At 29.0% G+C, this 19,450-nt stretch overlaps 1 protein-coding gene across 1 annotated transcript in view; it reads right to left on the minus strand.

The window, feature by feature from the left end:
• The window catches only part of LOC107065261 (uncharacterized), a 90,869-nt gene extending 71,419 nt beyond the window's left edge, over positions 1 to 19,450 (minus strand). Inside the window, 5 exon segments of the mRNA XM_015318773.2 lie at positions 17,529 to 17,644; positions 17,755 to 17,880; positions 17,952 to 18,334; positions 18,437 to 18,512; positions 19,370 to 19,450. Coding sequence (XP_015174259.2) covers positions 17,529 to 17,644; positions 17,755 to 17,880; positions 17,952 to 18,334; positions 18,437 to 18,452 — 641 coding nt within the window. The 5' untranslated portion in view covers positions 18,453 to 18,512; positions 19,370 to 19,450.

The following is a 19,450-nucleotide window of genomic DNA, read 5'->3' on the forward strand; positions in this document are numbered from 1 at the left end:
AGTGTATCTACGTTTCCCAGAACAAAAAGGGTTGGGTGGGAGATTAGGTGAGTTGAAATAAAAATAAAACAAAAGAAAAAAGTACAAATAATAAAATAGGAAAAAATACCTGATCAAAGGGTGATTTTCAAAAAAAAATATATATTTTCAAAGATATCAAAGATTCTTTGAAGATATACGTGCAAATAATACTCAAAAAAGAAACATAATAATAATATCTAATTATTAGTATAATAATTATAACAATGAAACGATAAAAGAAAAAAAGAAAATAGAAAAACTGTAGCAAAAGGAAAAAAAAAGATTTGGAAGACACGAGGAGAAAAACCATTCGCGAAATTCGTGTTCTCATATTCGTCGGTTCATTAGTAGGATAACAAAGGGAAAAAAAAAGGAAAAGCTTAAGAATATCAAGAAGGGTAGCTATAATTAACATGAAAACGAGCTTGATAAAGCCTACTGGGTAAAAAAAAAAATAAAAAGGGGTAAAAGGATAGTATTATTACCTATCTAGGGAAAAACATGTTCTTAGGAGAATCGTAAACGGGATGGTAGGTGTGAGGTGAGATTAATCATTGAAAGAAAATCTATTCTTAACAATGTTACAATGTTACAATTGTAAATCACGGTTTCCTATTTTTCAAAACTACGAGAATTGATTAAAAAAGAAATTCGTCTTGACGTTGGATTAGAAATCAGATTTTTACTAGAAAGTTTTATTTATTTTTTATTTTAAAAGTAACAAAAAAAAGAAATTGGATGAGTTAGGTTTCTTCCCTCCCCCTCCCCCTGCCCCCACCACCCTCTCTATGTTACTCTATCTATAAATGTGTCATATGTGTAAGTGTATATGTAAAAAGAGAAAGAGAAAGAGAAAGAGAGAAATAGAAAAAAAAAACAGATGGAAGAATATAAAGGCATTGTTCTTTCAAGGACGATCCGATAGAACAGTTTTCAACATTTTGCTTAAGGGTAAAGTCTGAGAGACGAAGATTTGAATTTCCATGACAGAGAAGTTCGAAGATATCTCACCCTTTTCCTTCTCCATTCACACCCACCCCGATGATGCTGGGTGAATAGGCACAGGTGTTGAAGAAGAAGAAGAAGAAGAAGAAGAAGAAGAGGAAATGTAAGAGAGAAAAAAGAAATGAAAGAGATGAAAAAAGTGGTGAGAAAAAGACAAGGAAAAGAAAAGGAAAGAGAAAGAGAAAGAGAAAGAGAAAGAGGAAGAAAAAATACCATGTGTGTAGATCACACATGATAGAAATAAACCTTCCAACAAAAAAAAAAAAAAAGAAAAAAAAACTAAGCTTCGAGAGAATGAAATGAATGCATATCATCAGAAGTAAGATAATTGTGTAATAGAACGAATAGAACAACAGCTGGGATTTGAAACGAGAAATAGTAAAATGATGTGTGCCCATAATTATGAAAGTGGTTTAAGTCATGTATCTCTTGTTCCGAGACATTTTAAGATTTATATTTGAACACTATATGAATTCTATTGGGTTGGCAAGAAAGTAGTAATTTCGGTAATAAGTAAATATATATATATATATATATATTAAAATACTTATATTATTTTATTATTACTTATATTACTTATATTATTATTATTTATTTATATTATGTTATTATATAATATTATTGGATTGGCAAGAAAGAAAATCAAAATTACTTTCTTGCCACCAACCCAATATATAATATTGAAATAACAAACATTATCTAACAATTTATTTTTGACAATATCGTTTCCAATTATATTGAATTGATTTACATTAAAATAACGTGCTGTGCGTAATAACTGATAAACTCATTTTTTTTTTTTTTCATTTTGACTTAGACCATTTTCATAATTATAGGCACATGTGTTTACTTATGAGGAATAAATAAACCCAAAAAAAAAAAAAAAAACAATCCATGGTTGTTTTTTCATTTCATCTGTTTTCAAATCACTGCAATTCTAAAGAAATTTTCACTTGAAAAGAAAGAAAAGAAGGTAAAAGGAACATTGCCTGAGGTAGGTAAGTCACGAGACTGGCACCAGCATGGACAAGTGGATATGGAATGATTGTGTTCTGTATAATAGAGAGAGAAAGAGAGAGAGAGAGAGAGAGAGAGAGAAAGAGAGTGAGAGAGTAAAAGGGGAAGGGATGGGCTGATGTTGGAAACGGAGAAGCGAAGTTGCTCGTATGGTTGCCCCTGGTGAGAGGCGTGGTGGTGGGTTTATATCGATCTTCAGACTTGTAGGGGCTAGGAAAATTATATTTGCAATGTTAGACCGAAGTGAGTACGAGCCTATGTATGAGCTGAAAGAGAAAGAGAGAGAGAGAGAGAGAGAGGAACTAGGGCTCTCTTATCTCCTCTCACCTCCTCCCTCATCCCCTTTCTTACTCCTTCATCAACACCTTCGAAACTCTACGAAGACGAACGATGACTTAATGTATGTGTGTATATTTATGTGTTTATATATGTATACTGTTTCTACGTACAAATCTCGTAGTTCTGTCTTGTTAGAATTACAAGTGTTTTTAGGTAGGGGGAAGGGGGTTGCGAATGATAATAAATTTCAGTTAAAGAAAGAAAATGGAAGAAAGTAAGATCGAGATATAAAATAGTTAAGAAAGTATTGGTTGTTTTTTAAATATTAGATTTTTATTAGATACCTAAGTAGAATGTGTTTGAAATAATTGTTAATTAATTTGTTAATATTTGTAAAATATAATTATATATATATATTATTTATTATTACTTTGACTTAATTCTTTTTTTTTTTCTTGATTTTCTTTTTTTTTTTGTTCTTTTTTACTTGGAAAACTTTTCACGCTCGTAATCTAGCTTTATGATCATCTAGGGAAGCTTTTTCGAAGGGACAAAATCTTAGGGGTTTGCTGCTCCTAATCTCGAAAATTTTTTGTCCTCTTCTATATCACCCCTTTCCCCTTTTCCTAAATGTGCTTAGAATTCGTAAACGTCATCAACTTTCCTCACCCCCCTCTTTTTCTCTTCCCTTTTCCCAAACCTACCTCAAACTTTTATCCCCTTTTCACGTGTCCCCCTTCAACGTGTCGGAAAACGTTAAAATAAAAGGGTCCGAGTAATCTCTGACTTTTTTTTTGTTTTCTTTTACTTTTTTTTCTTCCTTGAGAGAAGAAGAATAAGAAGAAGAAAGAAGAAGAAAGAAGAAAAAAGATTAGAAAAAGAAAAAAGAAATATAAGGAAGAGAAAAGTGCATCGTTAGCGAATCGTGCGTTACCTTCTACTAGTTTGTACCTTTTTTTTTTTATTTTTTTTCTTATCACGAGCCCAACTTTTTAATTAAATCGACGATGTAATCCAAATAAATTGCGATAAAAAAAAAAAAAAAAAAGAGAAGAAAAAAAAAGCAATTTTTAGATTTTTTTTTCCTCCTATTTTTTTTCCCCCCGTTAGTTCGTTTGTCATCTCTCCCTCATCCTCCTCTAATTAAATTAACGTCGATTGAAGAGAAATTTTCTTTGCAAAATGAATTTAAAATCTATTTTTGAAAACAACAAATTTTAAATATAATATTCACACATATACATTTACATATATACACATATAAAATAAAATTTAGAAATTTAATTTTGCAAACCAATTAAAAAGTTTAAAAGAAAAAATATGAAATATAATTCACACACACGCATAAAAAGATAAAATTTAGAAATTTAATTTTGCAAACAAATTGAAACATTTAAAACACAAAATATTAAATATATGTCACATGTACAAATATAAAATAAAATTGAAAAATTTAACACACAAAATTTTCAATATAATTCACATGCACAAATATAAAACAAAATTTAGAAATTTAATTTTGCAAACAAATTGAAACATTTATAACACAAAATATTAAATATAATTCACATATGCATAAAAGATAAAATTTAGAAATTTAATTTGCAAACAAATTGAAACATTTAAAACACAAAATATTAAATATATTTCACATGCACAAATATCAAATAAAATTTAGAAATTTAATTTTGCAAACAAATTGAAACATTTACAACACAAAATATTAAATATAATTCACATAGACACATAGAATAAAATTGAGAAATTTAATTAAAAATATATTTCCATCACGTAAAAAATCAAACTTGATCATACGTAATGAGAATTATATAGAAAATAGACAATAAAAAAAAAAGAAAAGAAGTAAAAGAAAGAGAGAAAAAATGAGAGAGAAAGAGAGAGAGAGAGAGAGAGAAAAAGAGGTACATTCTTTATGCAATCACGTTTAGGAGCATCGTGTCACTTGTCCTACATCGCGAAGAACTCTTATCATCTATGCATAATTACGCAATGAAAGGGCATCGATATCGTACCACCTTCCCTGTGGGTGTCCCACTTTAGGAACACATGCAAGATCGTTGAATACATACATACATATATGTAGATAGTTTCTTATGCGATCATCATCGATCAAACACAGTGATTTTTATTATTCGTATGAACGTAACGAACACGTTTAACCAACGATAATTTTTTTTTTAATATTTTCCTAGATATAACATTCAAATGTTATTCGACAAAAAAAAAATTTAACGTGAGGAAAAATTAATAAAAAAAAAAGAAAAAAAGGAAATGTTAATAATTACATTAAAGTTATTAAACGAGATGTGTTATTTTTTGTATTTTATTATAAAGTATTTGTTATTGTTATTTATTATCCATTGATAATGATTGTAAAATGTATAATGTTTGAAAAATTTTGAATCAACCTATGATAGAATTGAAAAATAATTAATAATTATTCTATATATAATTGTTATATATATATAACAATCTGAACAAATTTATGTACTTTATTCTTACAATACACACGTTATATAATACGACATTCTTTTATTACAAATATACTTCATTTAAAAAATGAAATTTGTCATAAAACATACATACGTTTTCAGCATATCAAATGAACATATTTCTGCGTGTAACATTTATATTACACGTGGCAAGCAGATCGAGTTTAACGTGTAACACAAAATGATACACGTGTCATGAAACGTGTTAAATAATATAAAAAAAAGAAAAAGGGGTGAAGGGGGTAAAATATGCGAAATGACATTAAAAGAAACTATATGATACATATATATAACCTCTAAGGTTCTTTTGATCCCTCATATTAAAGTCAGTACTTCGTTAAAATTTACATCTCATGTAGTATAATTTGAAAAGTCCCTTTCCCCCTTTATACTCTCTCAATTCCAACGGGAGTTTAAAATATCCACTGAAAACGTATCCCTTACCCTCTCCCATCCTCCCCTGCCCACATCTATGGTAAGTCCAAACGATGAAAAGAGAACGTAATTTAAGATAATCTGACAATCTGCAGAAACTACCTTGGTAAACATGGATATTTGACATTTAAATGTATTCAAATTATTTAGATGAGAAAGAAAGAGATGAATAGACATATATATATATATATATATATAACTCCTGTGTATAATAAATATGCTAAATATAAGTAGAGTGCATTAGAGTATTATAATAATTGTTAATTAATCGATGGAAATGTGTATTAATGTTTAAAAACACCAGGTATATGATAGGAGTACTCTGTCCTTTTCGAAATTCACCTTCAGACTGACAACGTTGTCATCTATGAAAAGAATAATCTATATATATATAGATTAATTCCGAAAAGCTCGTAGGATATTTCCGAAAAGTCCGTAGGGTATTTCCGAAAAGTCCGTAGGGTATTTCCGAAAAGTTAATAGAATATTTCCGAAAAGTTCGTAGGGTATTTCCGAAAAAGTCCGTAGATCCGTTATAACGAGACATTATCAAGTGCACACGTACTTTGCGAAAATTCAAAGTAGATTTTCTCCAAAACAACGCGAAAAAAAACGAAAAATATTTATTCTATATTTTCGATTTATTTTTTCATGTAGAATCACCCCCCCCCCTGTATATACCATGAATTTAGAGACATCATTTAGTAAAAGAGAGGGTGAAACATTAAAACGTAATAGTAGAAAACTATTTTAACGGGTAATTTTTGGAGCTTAAGGTGGTATAATATCGTAGACATTTTCTTTTTTTGTTTTGTTTTGTTTTTTTGTTTTTTGTTTTTGGTTACTCCTAGTAGTTGAGAATTCTCTTGTACTGTGCCGATAATTGTGCAATAAAAGACCGTTATTAAGCTCTTAGACGGCCTACTTCCGTATAATATGTCGAAAAAGAGAGAAACGAAAAACGAAATGGGAGGAATATAAACGACAGTGAGAGAAAGAGAAAGAAAATGAGATAGAGAAATAGAAAAAGAGAGAAAAAGGGATAAAAGCAAACGAATAAACGAAAAGGGGAGAGATGAGGGTGAAGTGAAAAAAACGGATGAATAAAGAAGATAAAAAAAAAAAAAAAAAAATATATATATATATATATATATATATCCTATATATATAGGAACGAAAATAAACGAGATAGAAAAAGAAAGAAAGGGATGAGATTAAAAAATATTTCGTAAATAAACTTCTAGCGAACAATGATTTTATTCAGCGGACTTTTAAAGGAAACGAAAATAATGAAAAAAGAAAAGGAAGGAAGGAAGGAAGGAAGGAAGAAAGGAATGTAGTAACTGGTAAGAAAAAAAGAAAATATCAAGAAATTGAAAAGTATAAAAGAACAAAAAAAAAAAAGAAAAAGAAAGTAAAGAAATATGACGTGGAATTTTAATTAAGAATCACCAAAAGGTGGGAGGGTGAGGGGGTAGGGGGAGGGGGAGGAGAAAATACTTAGGTTAGCTGGAAAATTACCGAAATTTGCATGTTCAACTCCGTTAACTCGCCTGGCAATATCCGTTTGAACGAAGAGAAAAGAAATAGAAAGAAGAAAAAAAAGAAGAACGAAATTCGAGTTAATAGGTTGCCTTACTCCCCTTCTAGATTATTTCATTAATTAATCAATTATCCCTAGCTCGGTTGATAGTCCCCTTCCTCTTGTGTTCAGTAAGTAGAGGGTGGAAAGGGGAGAAAAGGGAATTTGGTTCGCATCGATGAGAAAAGAATGAAAGAAGATGAAGCAGACAGGATTAACCGATACAATCAAATTATTCGATCAACTTTAAAGCTATGAGAATATACATTCACGCATATATATATATATAGATATATGTATATATAGGTAGATAGATGCATATACATATATAAATATATATAACCATTTTATCTATCAAACCAAAAATGAAATTTTCCGATAAGAGGCAAGTATGAAATGCAGATTTGTAGAAATGTTAAACTTAACACATTCTCAATCAATACCGACGTTTCACGTCAATATTTTACAAAGATAATAGAAGATTTTTATATATCATATTTATTTTTTGTTTTGTTTTGTTAGTTTTTTTTTTCTTTTATATTATTTATTTTTATTTATTTTTGTTTTTCTTTTTTTAATATTTCTTTTTATCCCCTATTTTGAATCTTTCTCTATCTCGCTGTAACACCTTGATCGACAGGTTATATTTTGTTAGTTTAAAAAAAAAAAGAAAAAAGAAACCGTACCGTTATTTATTATTTTTTTTTTACATTTCATTTTTTTTCTTACTCTATTATTTCCTTGAAAAAATGAAAAATGAAAAAAAAAACAAACAAACAAATCATAATAATACAAAATAGAAGAAAAATATTGAAATACTGATGTATTCGAATAACTGGTGTGACACTTTTTTTTCACGAAGTTATAGAAGGTCGAGGAAATAAACAAAAATAAAAAAAGGAAATAGAAAAAAAAATAGAAAAAAAATAGAAAAAAAAAATGAACAAATTTCTATTCGGAAACTGTCTCGAACGAATATTGTAAACGGAATCAAGAAAATATCGTGAGATTTCGAGGATTCGAAGTATTGGTGATATTTCCACCCATCCCCACCTTCCATCTTCCACCTTCCACCTTCCCTTCCCTTCCCTACCATTCCTTTTTTATTTTTATTTTTTTTTTTTCAAAGCGAGAAAACGAGGCAAGCTGACGTGTCGTTCGTTCGTTCGTTCGTTTCCAGAGAGATGCATTCTAGAAGACCGTTCGATACTTTTTATCCCGAAATAGTAGGACAGCAGCACGTAACCAGTCAGCTCAAGTTCTTTCACACTCCCTTTCTCCCTTTCTCCCTTTCTCCTTTTCTCCCTTTCTCTCTCTCTCTCTCTCTCTCTCTTATTTTATTTCTCCTTCGTTAAATCTAAAATTCATACAGAAATTTTCTTCCCAATCTTTCATTGATAAACACAAATTTTAAAATAATAAACAAACAATTATCAAACTATTTAAATCATTACACAACAAATGATTTTTACAAATTGTTAAAATTATTTTATACGATACAATACAATATTTTACATATATTAAATGTATATTAATAATTTTAAATAACTTATCAAAATCACACACACACATCGTTAAGAAAATATTTTTAACACAAATTCTATAAATGATAGGAAACAAATATTTAAAATAAAATAAAAAAAAACCACAACAACAAAATTTACACATCTTTTCTTATCATTTCTCTAAATAATGTATTTGTGTATATATATATATATATATATGTGTAACAAAAAATATAAAACAACGATTCCTCGATAAAAAAAAAATCTTCCGTACTTGTTGATCTTCCTTCATAAATCTAATCAAACTTCACGACCACTCGAGGGAATACAAGCTAGGTCGTGAAAAAGAATGAGGAAAAGATAAAAAAAAATAACAAAAAGGAGAGAAAGAAGAAGTAGAAGAAGATGAAGAAGAAGAAGAAGAAGAAGAAGAATAAGATGGAAAAAAAAAAGAATAAAATTGGAAAGAGTAGGTCGCATCGATAGATTGAATCGTAGACAACGATAGTACTGACGATGGTTGCAAACTTCGTGCAGACCGGATTACCTGGATAATCCGGATCTCGTAAATCCGTCGGCTCGAATTCGGCCATACATATACATACATATATATATATATATAAATGTGTGTATGTGTCTCTCTTTCACCAAATTCAGAACACCAAAAGCTTGTCGTTTCGCTAACCAAAGTGAACCATGTACCTACTACTACTGACTTTTACATCATAACACTCACTTCCCTTTAGTTAGACATGGATTAGTTCGTTTGTGGTCAAATTTCTAACACGTTGTGGTATGAAACTAAAGGACAACCTTATTAGTTATGACCATCTATTCAACTAGATTCTGCACTTTTCAACACCTATATGCAACTGATATAATACATTTTTATTATATGTAAATATTATTAATACTATCATTTATTGTAGTTTAATTTCTAACACGTTGATATAAAACTAAAAGACACCCTTATTAGTTATTACCATACTATGTTACTACATTCTTTACTTTTCAACACCTTCAACATCTATATGTAGCACATACAATACATTTTTATTATATATAACTATTACACACTATCATTAATTATACTAAACAAATTGGAATACTTTCTTGAAATAAAATTTATTGGAATAACGTGGAATATGAAAAATTTGTAAAGCAACAAGTATGAAGGAAAAGATTCTTATCGAAATATTATCCTTTTACGTTTTTCTTTTTTTTTTTTTTTTAAGATATGCGTCGTTAAACTTTTCCATATATACAGCATATTCGTTCACGGCACATTAACCTAATAAAAAAGAAAGAAGATGAGAGTAGAACATAAAATCTAGGATACGATTTTAAAGGGTTCATATTGAGAACAGAATTTCGAGAAAATTTATGTCCAACTGTTACATTGAAATACGATATATTTGCAATCTGTTGAAATGTTGAAATTTTCGAAGATAGAAGATAGTTTCGTAATCCTTTTCGAGTAATTGCACTGTTTAATATTCATATCGTTCAGATCAATTATTCGATATCGTTTATATATTCTATATATTGTATGAATACATATTTATGTGTATGTGGTATGTATGTGTATGTATATATATATATATATATTACATAAACTATATAGAAAAATCGATTTATAAAATAAAAGATAAAACTTTTATTCATTTACTGAAAAAAAAAAACATCATTTTTCATATATATTTTTATTTTTGTTTCTTTTTTATTTCGTATATCCACTTCACTTGATTGGCGCGATACAATTTTATTTTTTAATAATATTAAATTTATAACCAAAATAATATTGTGGTTTTTATTATCTTTAATTATATTATTATTATTATTATTGATTTTTAATGATTATTGTTATCACACAATTATCGAATCGAAGTAATTGAATTAATCATAAAGAAAATAACAAAAAGAAAAGTATTATTCATTTTAATTATTAATATTTTCATTATGAAACATGTAGTACAATGTGTATTCATATTATTTGTACTGGCAAATATATATATATAAATTGTGTAATTATTAAAATATAAAATTATATATAACGAATCGTTATATTATAATAATCGTGTTAGATATTTGATAACATTTTCTTTCATTTTGATATTAATCCAATGTAACAAAATAATTATTCATTTCATTCGAATGTCACATACATTACGAAACGTATTGAACTTTTTTTTATAAACAATGTATTGTATTAAATAACGATTTAATCATTATTATTGAACTAAATTATTCTCCTTCAAATAATTTGAATACTAAATGTTTAGTAATTTCAATAGTTATTCGACAATACGAAAATTCTAAATCATTTGAATCTTCCAAATCGATACTCAAAAAAAGAAACCAAAATTATTTATCCAATAATTTAACGTAAAAAAAAAAAATAAAATAAAAATGATCACGTACGCGATAATAATAACAATACAATAATAATAATAATAATAATAATAATAATAATAATAATAATAATAATAATAATAATAATAATAATAATGACGAATGATGGAAGAGTGTGGTATTAAATTCGATATTAAAAATACCGCAATTACTTTTGCACCGATCCAATATAAATATTAAAAAAAAAAAAAAAAAAAAAGAAGAAAATGATTGCATAGGATATTAACAATAATAATAATAATAATCATGGAAAAATGATATTGATAAATATGATATTTTAAAAAACCGCCAATTAATATAAAAGTTATTCAAATTTTATATCATCGAGCACCGATATTAAAAAACAATATAAAAATAATAAAAAATAATGTTTCGATGTCAAACTTGAAATATAAAAATATATATACGAAATATATATATAAATATATAAATAAATATATATATATATATATATATGTATATATCGAATGATGTTTTACAACCACCACCCTTTGATACAATATCAAATATACGAGATATTAATTTTCTGAAAATATAAAAATTAATACACCAAAATATTTTTAATATAAATATATTAATATATACAAATTTCTGAATATAAAAAAAAAAAACAGAAAAAATATAAAAAAATAATCAAGCGTGATAATGATGATAATAATAATAATAATAATAATAATATTAGCGAATTACAATGATTGGTTGGATCAAAGGGGGGAAAAGGGAGGTTAGAGGAGGGTAGGGGTAGGGGGTGGAAAGAGGTACGAATGTATAGATAGATATTCGAATAATTTGGATCTATATAACATAGTCAACACGCATCTCGAGGTAACATTCCCTGGACTATTCCCGTTATTGGGTCAAACATGCTGATATCATCCCGGAGCTTTTCCAATACGAGAAAATTCAGCTTCTCGTATAATTTGTTCTCTCTTTCTCTCTCTCTCTCTCTCCTTTTTTTTCTTTCTTTCTATCACTCTATTTCTTTCTCTTGAAACTTTAAGCTTCACCCTTCTTGCAATATCGAACAAGTCTAATTAACCGAGCCTATCCTAAAATGGCACTTCTTAAAGTAGGAAAATATATTTGCACACAATAAAAAAGAAAAAAAAATATTACGAGGTTTTAGTACAATAAACCTTTTTCATTTTTTTTATTTTTTATTTTCCATCATTATCGGACCTTAATAAATTTTCTGTTCAATTTGAATAAAAGGGGAGGTATAAAATAAAAAAAATAAAAAAATAAAAAGAAAAATAAGATAGCATTATCGATCGGTCAAATATATAAAGTCTGTGTACTGTTAGAAGTTGCCGATGTAATTTCAGTGAACACGCCATGGCAAAGGTTTAAAAGATCCGATCAATTTTCTCGATAAATAAATCTAAAGGATATATATAATAAAATTTGACGAATTTTTGTTGATTGGAAAAGAAATAGAAAAAGAAAAAAAGAAAAAAGGAAAAATAAAAACTAAAAGTCAGAAGCTTCCTTTCTTTCTACCACTTTTTTATTTATTTTTATTTATTTTTGTTGTTGTAGTTTTGACTGGAAGAGGAAAACGTTGTCTTACGTTGTATCGATTTACAGAGTGTTGCAGGAATATAAAGGAGAAGGAAGAGAAAAGGGGTACGAAGTAAATGACGGAGGAAAGGGGGTTGGAAGAGAGTAGAACGAAAGTCAAACTATAATTTCGCATAGCTCGTGGAGTTTAAGGGTTGATCAATTTCTAGACACACGTAGCTGTTAGGCGAGAACGATATTATTAACTATATAAGACCACGAAAAGCACGAAACTTTAACAAAGTATATAATTAAGGATGATCCACTTGGTATATATATACCTAACAATATGTATTATATGCAACTAATTAATCGTTCATGATTTATAACTGTACATATATCTATATATATAAAATTATGAAACATATATATGAGGGTAGTTAAAACAATTTTTAATTTATTTTTTTTTTTTATAGAAGTTTCATATATCAAAAAATAGAAATAAATTTTATTATAAATTAATTGTATGTTAGGTTACAAATTTTTTTTTATGTCTACCCATAATAAGAATAATAATTAAATTAATTATATAAATTAACAATATCGAGCATTGTTTTTTTTTTAATTTTCAAATATTTTTATCACCGAGAAAATTGTTTATCATTTTAATATAAATTCATCGAATCCATCATAAAATACTTTAAAATAAAAAAAAAGTAAAAAAAAAAACAAAGAAGAAACATTGAAATTGAATAAACGAAAGTATTTTTCGTAATTTTCCATTAATATAAAATACCAAAAAAAAACAAAAAAAAAGAAAATGTAACTAAAAGAGGAAAAAAATGTGAACAATTATTAATCAACTTCCGAGGGTGAGGAGAATAGAAAAAAAAAAAAAAGAAAAGAAAAAATAATAACAAAAGAAGGAGAAGGGTAGAAAAATGAATTCGATCAATTTGCATGATATTAATCAAGATTGAATATGACGTGTTTGGGAAAAAAAAAGAAGAAAAGAAAAAAATACACACACACACACACACACAGAAAGAAAGAGGGATGAATCCTTTAAACTTTTCGATCGAAACTCGTTTTCCCCCCTATTGTTAGCGAATTAACTCTGATAAATGGCCAACGCGCTCGGCCGAATAATTTGCGAGGAAAATCGAGGAAACCGTTTTTTTTTTTAAAAAAGCTTTTTCTTCTCGATAGATCAATAGAAAGAAATAAAGAAAGAAAGAAAGAAAGAAGGAAGGAAGGAATAAAGAACGATTTGTCGGTATCGATGAAGAGAAAAGCATTTCATTGGTGAACGTTTTGTTATTTCACAAAAACAAAATAGAAAAAAATAAAATGGAAGGAGAAGAAAAACACAGACACATCGAGAAAGAAAGAAAGTAGAGTAAAAAGGGGGGTAGAGGGAGAAAAAGGGAAAATTTTAACGGCAAATCAGAAACGTCGTTAAATTCAACGAACGAACGAGTTTTCAAGCCAGGACATAAAAAAAAGAGAAGCCATTTTTCATTGAAGGAATGTAAGTAAGTAAGTAAGCCAAACACTTAACTAACTTTAACTCCTAACTGTTCTTGGTAAATTAGAAAATAATTAGAAAGAGTATTATATTAAAGTGTTATTTCGATTATCGAAGTTTATTGATCGATAGTTAAACAAATTTTCTTTTTATTTCTTCTATGTTTTATCTCTCATTAGATGATTCTCATTACAACAACAACAACAACAGTACCCACACATCCACCAGAATTGAAGTTTGTATTTAACGAAGAAGGACAAATAATAATCATTAAAAAAAGAATAAATGAAAAAATAAATAAAAAGGATAAAGCAATGGGCTAGTAATCGTTTCGATGACTCTTATTCCCGTGTTCGCTTTTATCAAAGAGAAAGAGAGAGAGAGAGAGTTTCAGCAAATACCACGAGAATGAAACAGAGAGAGAGAGAGAAAAGAGAGAAAGTATACATATGTATGTACACGTTAGAAAGAGAGAAATGACAATGAGAGCAAACGCAAACACTAACCCGCTTTTAAAGGAATCCCCCTACAACGACCTAGCTCTTTCACGATATCGGTTAGCTCGATATCCAGCAACTTCATCGACGCGAACTGGATGACGACGTTTTATAGTTACAACCCTTTCATCCGACAACGATGGCAAAGTACACCCTACCTCCTCCTCCTCCTCCTCTTCCTCCTCCTCCTCCTCCTGCTCTTAGTCTAGTAAGAGAGCCAATAAGCTTCAACAACGTGCCGTTTCGTGAACGACTTACTTCGTTTGGAAAAAGAGATAGACAGTTGGATAGAAAAGAATAAAAAAAAAAAATGCAAGTGTAAAGAAAGAAAAACGATCGAAGTGCATAGACAATAAGAAAAAAGAAGAAGAAAAGAAAGCAAAGGTTTTTTTTATGAAAGAACAGGTAAAAATATTCCTTTCTTTAGCTACTAATTCTATTACCACTACTATTACTACTACTACTAGTACTACATCTTTACATTTGTTTGTCTATTGGTCTCTGTTTTTTTTTTTTTTTTTTTATTTTTATTATCTATCTTCGAAGTGCGAAGGAAAAACCAGGGATAACAGGGTATAATTTAAAACGTGTTTAAATTCGAATCGCTGACGAGGATCGATGACGCCTGACTCCCGTCGGCGATCTAACCCAGTTTCTCCTAGTACAACATACGAGTCATGACTCGAGTCGTAAGTTTCCCTCGGACGTGGCCGGCGACTAGTCGATAAAAAAGCAATTTCGTACGAGCATTGGACTGGCCAATACGAAAGATCTTTCATACATCTATACAATGTATATACATAATAATTTACTAATATTCTATACATACATTACATATCCACATTATTTACACATATGTACAAAAAAATATTTTATTTATAATATATTTGTATTATTGTATTGGGTTGCATAAAAATAATTAATATCTTTATATAATAATTATTATATATTATAATATCTTTATATAATTGTTATATATTATATATTACATTATTATATTTATATATTAATATCTTCATTTTTTTTTTTTTACAATAATACAAAAGCATACTATTATTTACAAAAAAGTTTTGTTTTTTATAAAAATTTGTATCAATATATATTTAAAGTATGAACTTTTTGAATGTAAACTAATACACATATCTTTTTTTGTTTATTTATTTATTACATGTACACATGTATAAATATTGTATGCAATGTGTTTATATAATATATAAACTTTATGTTTCAATAAAAAGTAAACACAGATAAAAAATGTTTCAATAAATCCGATTAACAAATGTTATACAGATATTTAATGAAATTAATTTGTTTTGATAACTTACTCAACATTTAGGGGATGATCCGACAGAATTTGTTCGTCCAATGAACGAGGGTTGATGGTTTAAGGGTTGATGATCTAATAGCAGTAGTAGTAGTAGGAGTAATAGTTTGCTGTCAAAGATAAGATCGAGGCGATCGAGATGATTGAAAATCGTGTCCTTGAGGATGACGAAGACATACATATAACCCTCGAAGAACGATTAATTCGTCCAAAGGGTCGAAGGGCGAGCATCATCATATTCATATTCATATTATTCGTCATTATCTTCATCATCATCATCATCATAATCTTTCTATTCATCATCTTTCATTATATTCAGGTAACGACGAGATAAATTATTAAGTTTTCAAATAAAAATAAAAAAATAAAAATATTGAAAAAGATCACGAAGGATCTATTCTACGAGATCGTTGACACGTTACTGCTACCTGTCGATTAACACAACATGATGATAACGATGATAACGATAATATATTATTTGATAGAAAATAAAGTTCGATGTTAAATCGACAAAATGTTATGGAAAACATTTGAATATTCGATCCTTTTTTTCTCCTTGTATATTTTGTAAGCACAGTCTTGTTTGTTTGTTGATTAAAATATTAAAAAAGAAAAAAAAGAAATTCATAGAAAACGACATAAAAGTTCACGCGGTTCGACAGGACATTCACGAAACGTGTCAAGGGCTATACGAGAAGGGAGTGTCGCGACCTTCGTCGCACGAAGGCCCGTGGAAAACTGACCGATCCTCCTCGCTAACTCCTTCTCCTCCACCACCTCCACCCCTTCCTCCATCTCTACCTCTACCTCCTCTACACCTTTTCCCTACACCATCATTCTCATCGTCACACTGTAGTAATAGTAGTAGTAGTAGTATAGTAGTAGTCATCGTAGGACGGGAGGCACCTTTTCGTATAACTCCTTCTATTCCTATCCTCTTTCTCTTCCTCTCAACCCCTCATCCTCCACCACCACTACCTTCTCTGCTTTTTTCCAAGTCCGTTGACGAAAGCTTCCGGACGAGGGTAACGGGCATGCGTGATCCGACGCACGAGTAACATGTTAAACTAGGGTGGGAGTTCTAATGGGAGTGTACTAACCAGTTGAAGAAAGAAAGGGAGAGAAAGAGAGAAAGAGAGAGAGAGAGATGAACGATTATGCGAGCTTTATAGCAAAACTGGGTATGTTTCATATTATTTTTGGAATACCCGCCAGGCTTCTTTCTCTCTTCCTCATTTTCTTCATATTTTTTCCCTCAGAGAAAGAAAAAGAGAAAGAGAAAGAAAATCTACCATTGAAAATTGGCTTCTCTTTTTTTTTCAACAATGTTACACTATATAAGATTTAAATGTGCACCTCATTTATTCGTAATTTTCTACGGTAACCCATCTTTTCAAACTAACAGTCCACCACTGTGAATATTTCAAGGTGGTATAAAAACAGTTTTATTCTTATATTTCTTTTAATTTAGCATGTGTATAAAAAAAAATATCGACAAAGAGAGAATGCAGGTAAAATTAGTAGATTTCGTGCGTTGATAATTATAATAATGAAAAACAAATTCTTTGAATAATCTAATTAATGATATGATTCTACACATTCTCTGCAAGCATAACTTCTAAACCGTGATAAGTTTTTTTTTCCTTTTCTTTTTGAAAATATTTAAATGTAATCGTTTAAATGATCTTTTTTGTTAAGAAATTTTATATCTAAATAAAGAAAGAAATAAATAAAGAGATGATATCACAACATTGTTCATATATAAACCGTGTTAAAACTTAATGGCCCATAAATGCAAAGAATTGCTATCTTAAATCACTATTAAATATAAATTCGTTTGTAAACGATCAGGTAGTTCTATGAGTGCGAACTACAATATAAGAGTTAAAATTAAATGCTTTTTCACTCACCAGCCTGCAATACCGTTTGGTTGAATTTCTTGTAAAAATATACCAAGCTCGCCCTTGTCTTTACTGCGGAGACCAACCACGCTGAATCCTAAACTAGTGCCTTCTGGTTTGTATAACTGAAAATATAGAAATACAAAATGTTATTACAATGAATAATATTAATATTCAAAATATAATGTATATTTATAAATAAAATATGTATTTTTTCATTCAGTGAATATCTTACCTGCACTGTGCATATTTGACGTCCTCTCGCAGCAGCCTCTATCACCTTTTTGAACTCTTTGGCGTAGGTTGGGGTCGTTATAGGTGGCATTCCCATAACTTCTGAAACCAGACTAGGACTTGTAACCTGTAACAAAGTACATGCCATGCAGGAATAGCACGAGTACATTAAGCTGAAAGGGGTGAGTGTTAACCTACCTGTGCACTGGTGTCTTCGCTGCTGCTATGTAACAATGGAGCAATAGGAACTCTTTGATCGTCCAATTCACTACTATCCGGATATAAATCTTGATACGTAATTGGTCCTAAGGGTTGCACAGGAGTATTTGGAACCGAAAGTTCTAAATGCCCACTGATATTAATATCAAAATCTCCAGGAAGAATAGAAGGATGTTGTCCTAGTTGACTATTTAATTCGAGCAAAGAATCTTGTATTGTAACTATACTTCGGAATACAGGATCTTCCAATAAGGATATCATCGATTGGAGATCTTGGGTGGTATACATTCGCAATTTAGGATCATCGCAATCCTCTACACGTTCTTGAATATGCTCGAGCAAGTGAAGGGCCGTGGATATATCTAAAATTATGAATATGATTGTGTATGTTGTACGTGATAAAATAATGCATTCATTCAAAAAGGGTTTAATTAAAATATAGAATATAAAAATACAATGCTTACCTGCACTTAATGACATCTTAGCTCTCTAGTATTATAAACCTTTCAAGCTTGTATAAAATCCTTTATTGATCCAATTCTATAAAAACATGATACAAAAAGCTGTCATTAAAAAATAAACGAATGAGAAGAAAAAGTAACATTCTTAAGAATATTCTACATTCTTAACCTCAAAATAATGAAACAAACTAAAAGACAGAATTACACAACTCGAATACATTGATAACATAATTATTTTAATGAAATGAATATAATCACGATAACGTATGATATCATGCTGATAAAAGTAAGGACTAAACTAGCTGAATGGCAAATCGATAATCGTTTATGCGAAACTAATGTAAAACTATTTACATAAAATCGATAAGCATTTCTTACCTAATAACCTTATTTAAAAAACACTTTACTACACAGTATGCACTGACAATAAAATAACATTCAAAATAAACAATAAGATTTTGCGAGTAATGATAATATATATATGTATATATATTGCAACAAACAAAATATACTGTCAAAGCTCACGACGAAACCGTAATTGCATCTTGATGCACATCAGCTGACAGGTTCCAAGGCGTCCCGACGTTCACTGCTTAACAACTCCTATCATGGAGTGGGATTCGTGCGCATGCGCTAATGGCGCGTAAATTCAATTGCTTATGTAATCATTCAGATGAAATAACATTCGTAATAAGAAAATAATGAATCAAATTTATAATTGGATAATAATAAATGAATAATACCTTTTCTATATTTTCCTTGTCTACTTTAGAAAAATAATGAAAAATGATACTTCTATCTGTGTATGGACGAATATCAGGAACGAGACGACATTCTGTGATGCATAAATTTTGTTTGAGGAAAAGGAAAGCTACTCAACGATATTTATTATTAATTATGCATTATCGATTAATAAAATATATAATAATAACTTACTTTATTTTCTTTCTGTTGTTCAATTATTATCGGGATACACCTTATAATACCGTCTTACTAACACTCAACTAATTTTCCTTC

This window comes from Polistes dominula, unplaced genomic scaffold (genome assembly GCF_049000335.1).
Source record: "Polistes dominula isolate Pdom_NZ unplaced genomic scaffold, Pdom_raw_medaka contig_23, whole genome shotgun sequence".
Taxonomy (NCBI): Eukaryota; Metazoa; Arthropoda; class Insecta; order Hymenoptera; family Vespidae; genus Polistes; species Polistes dominula.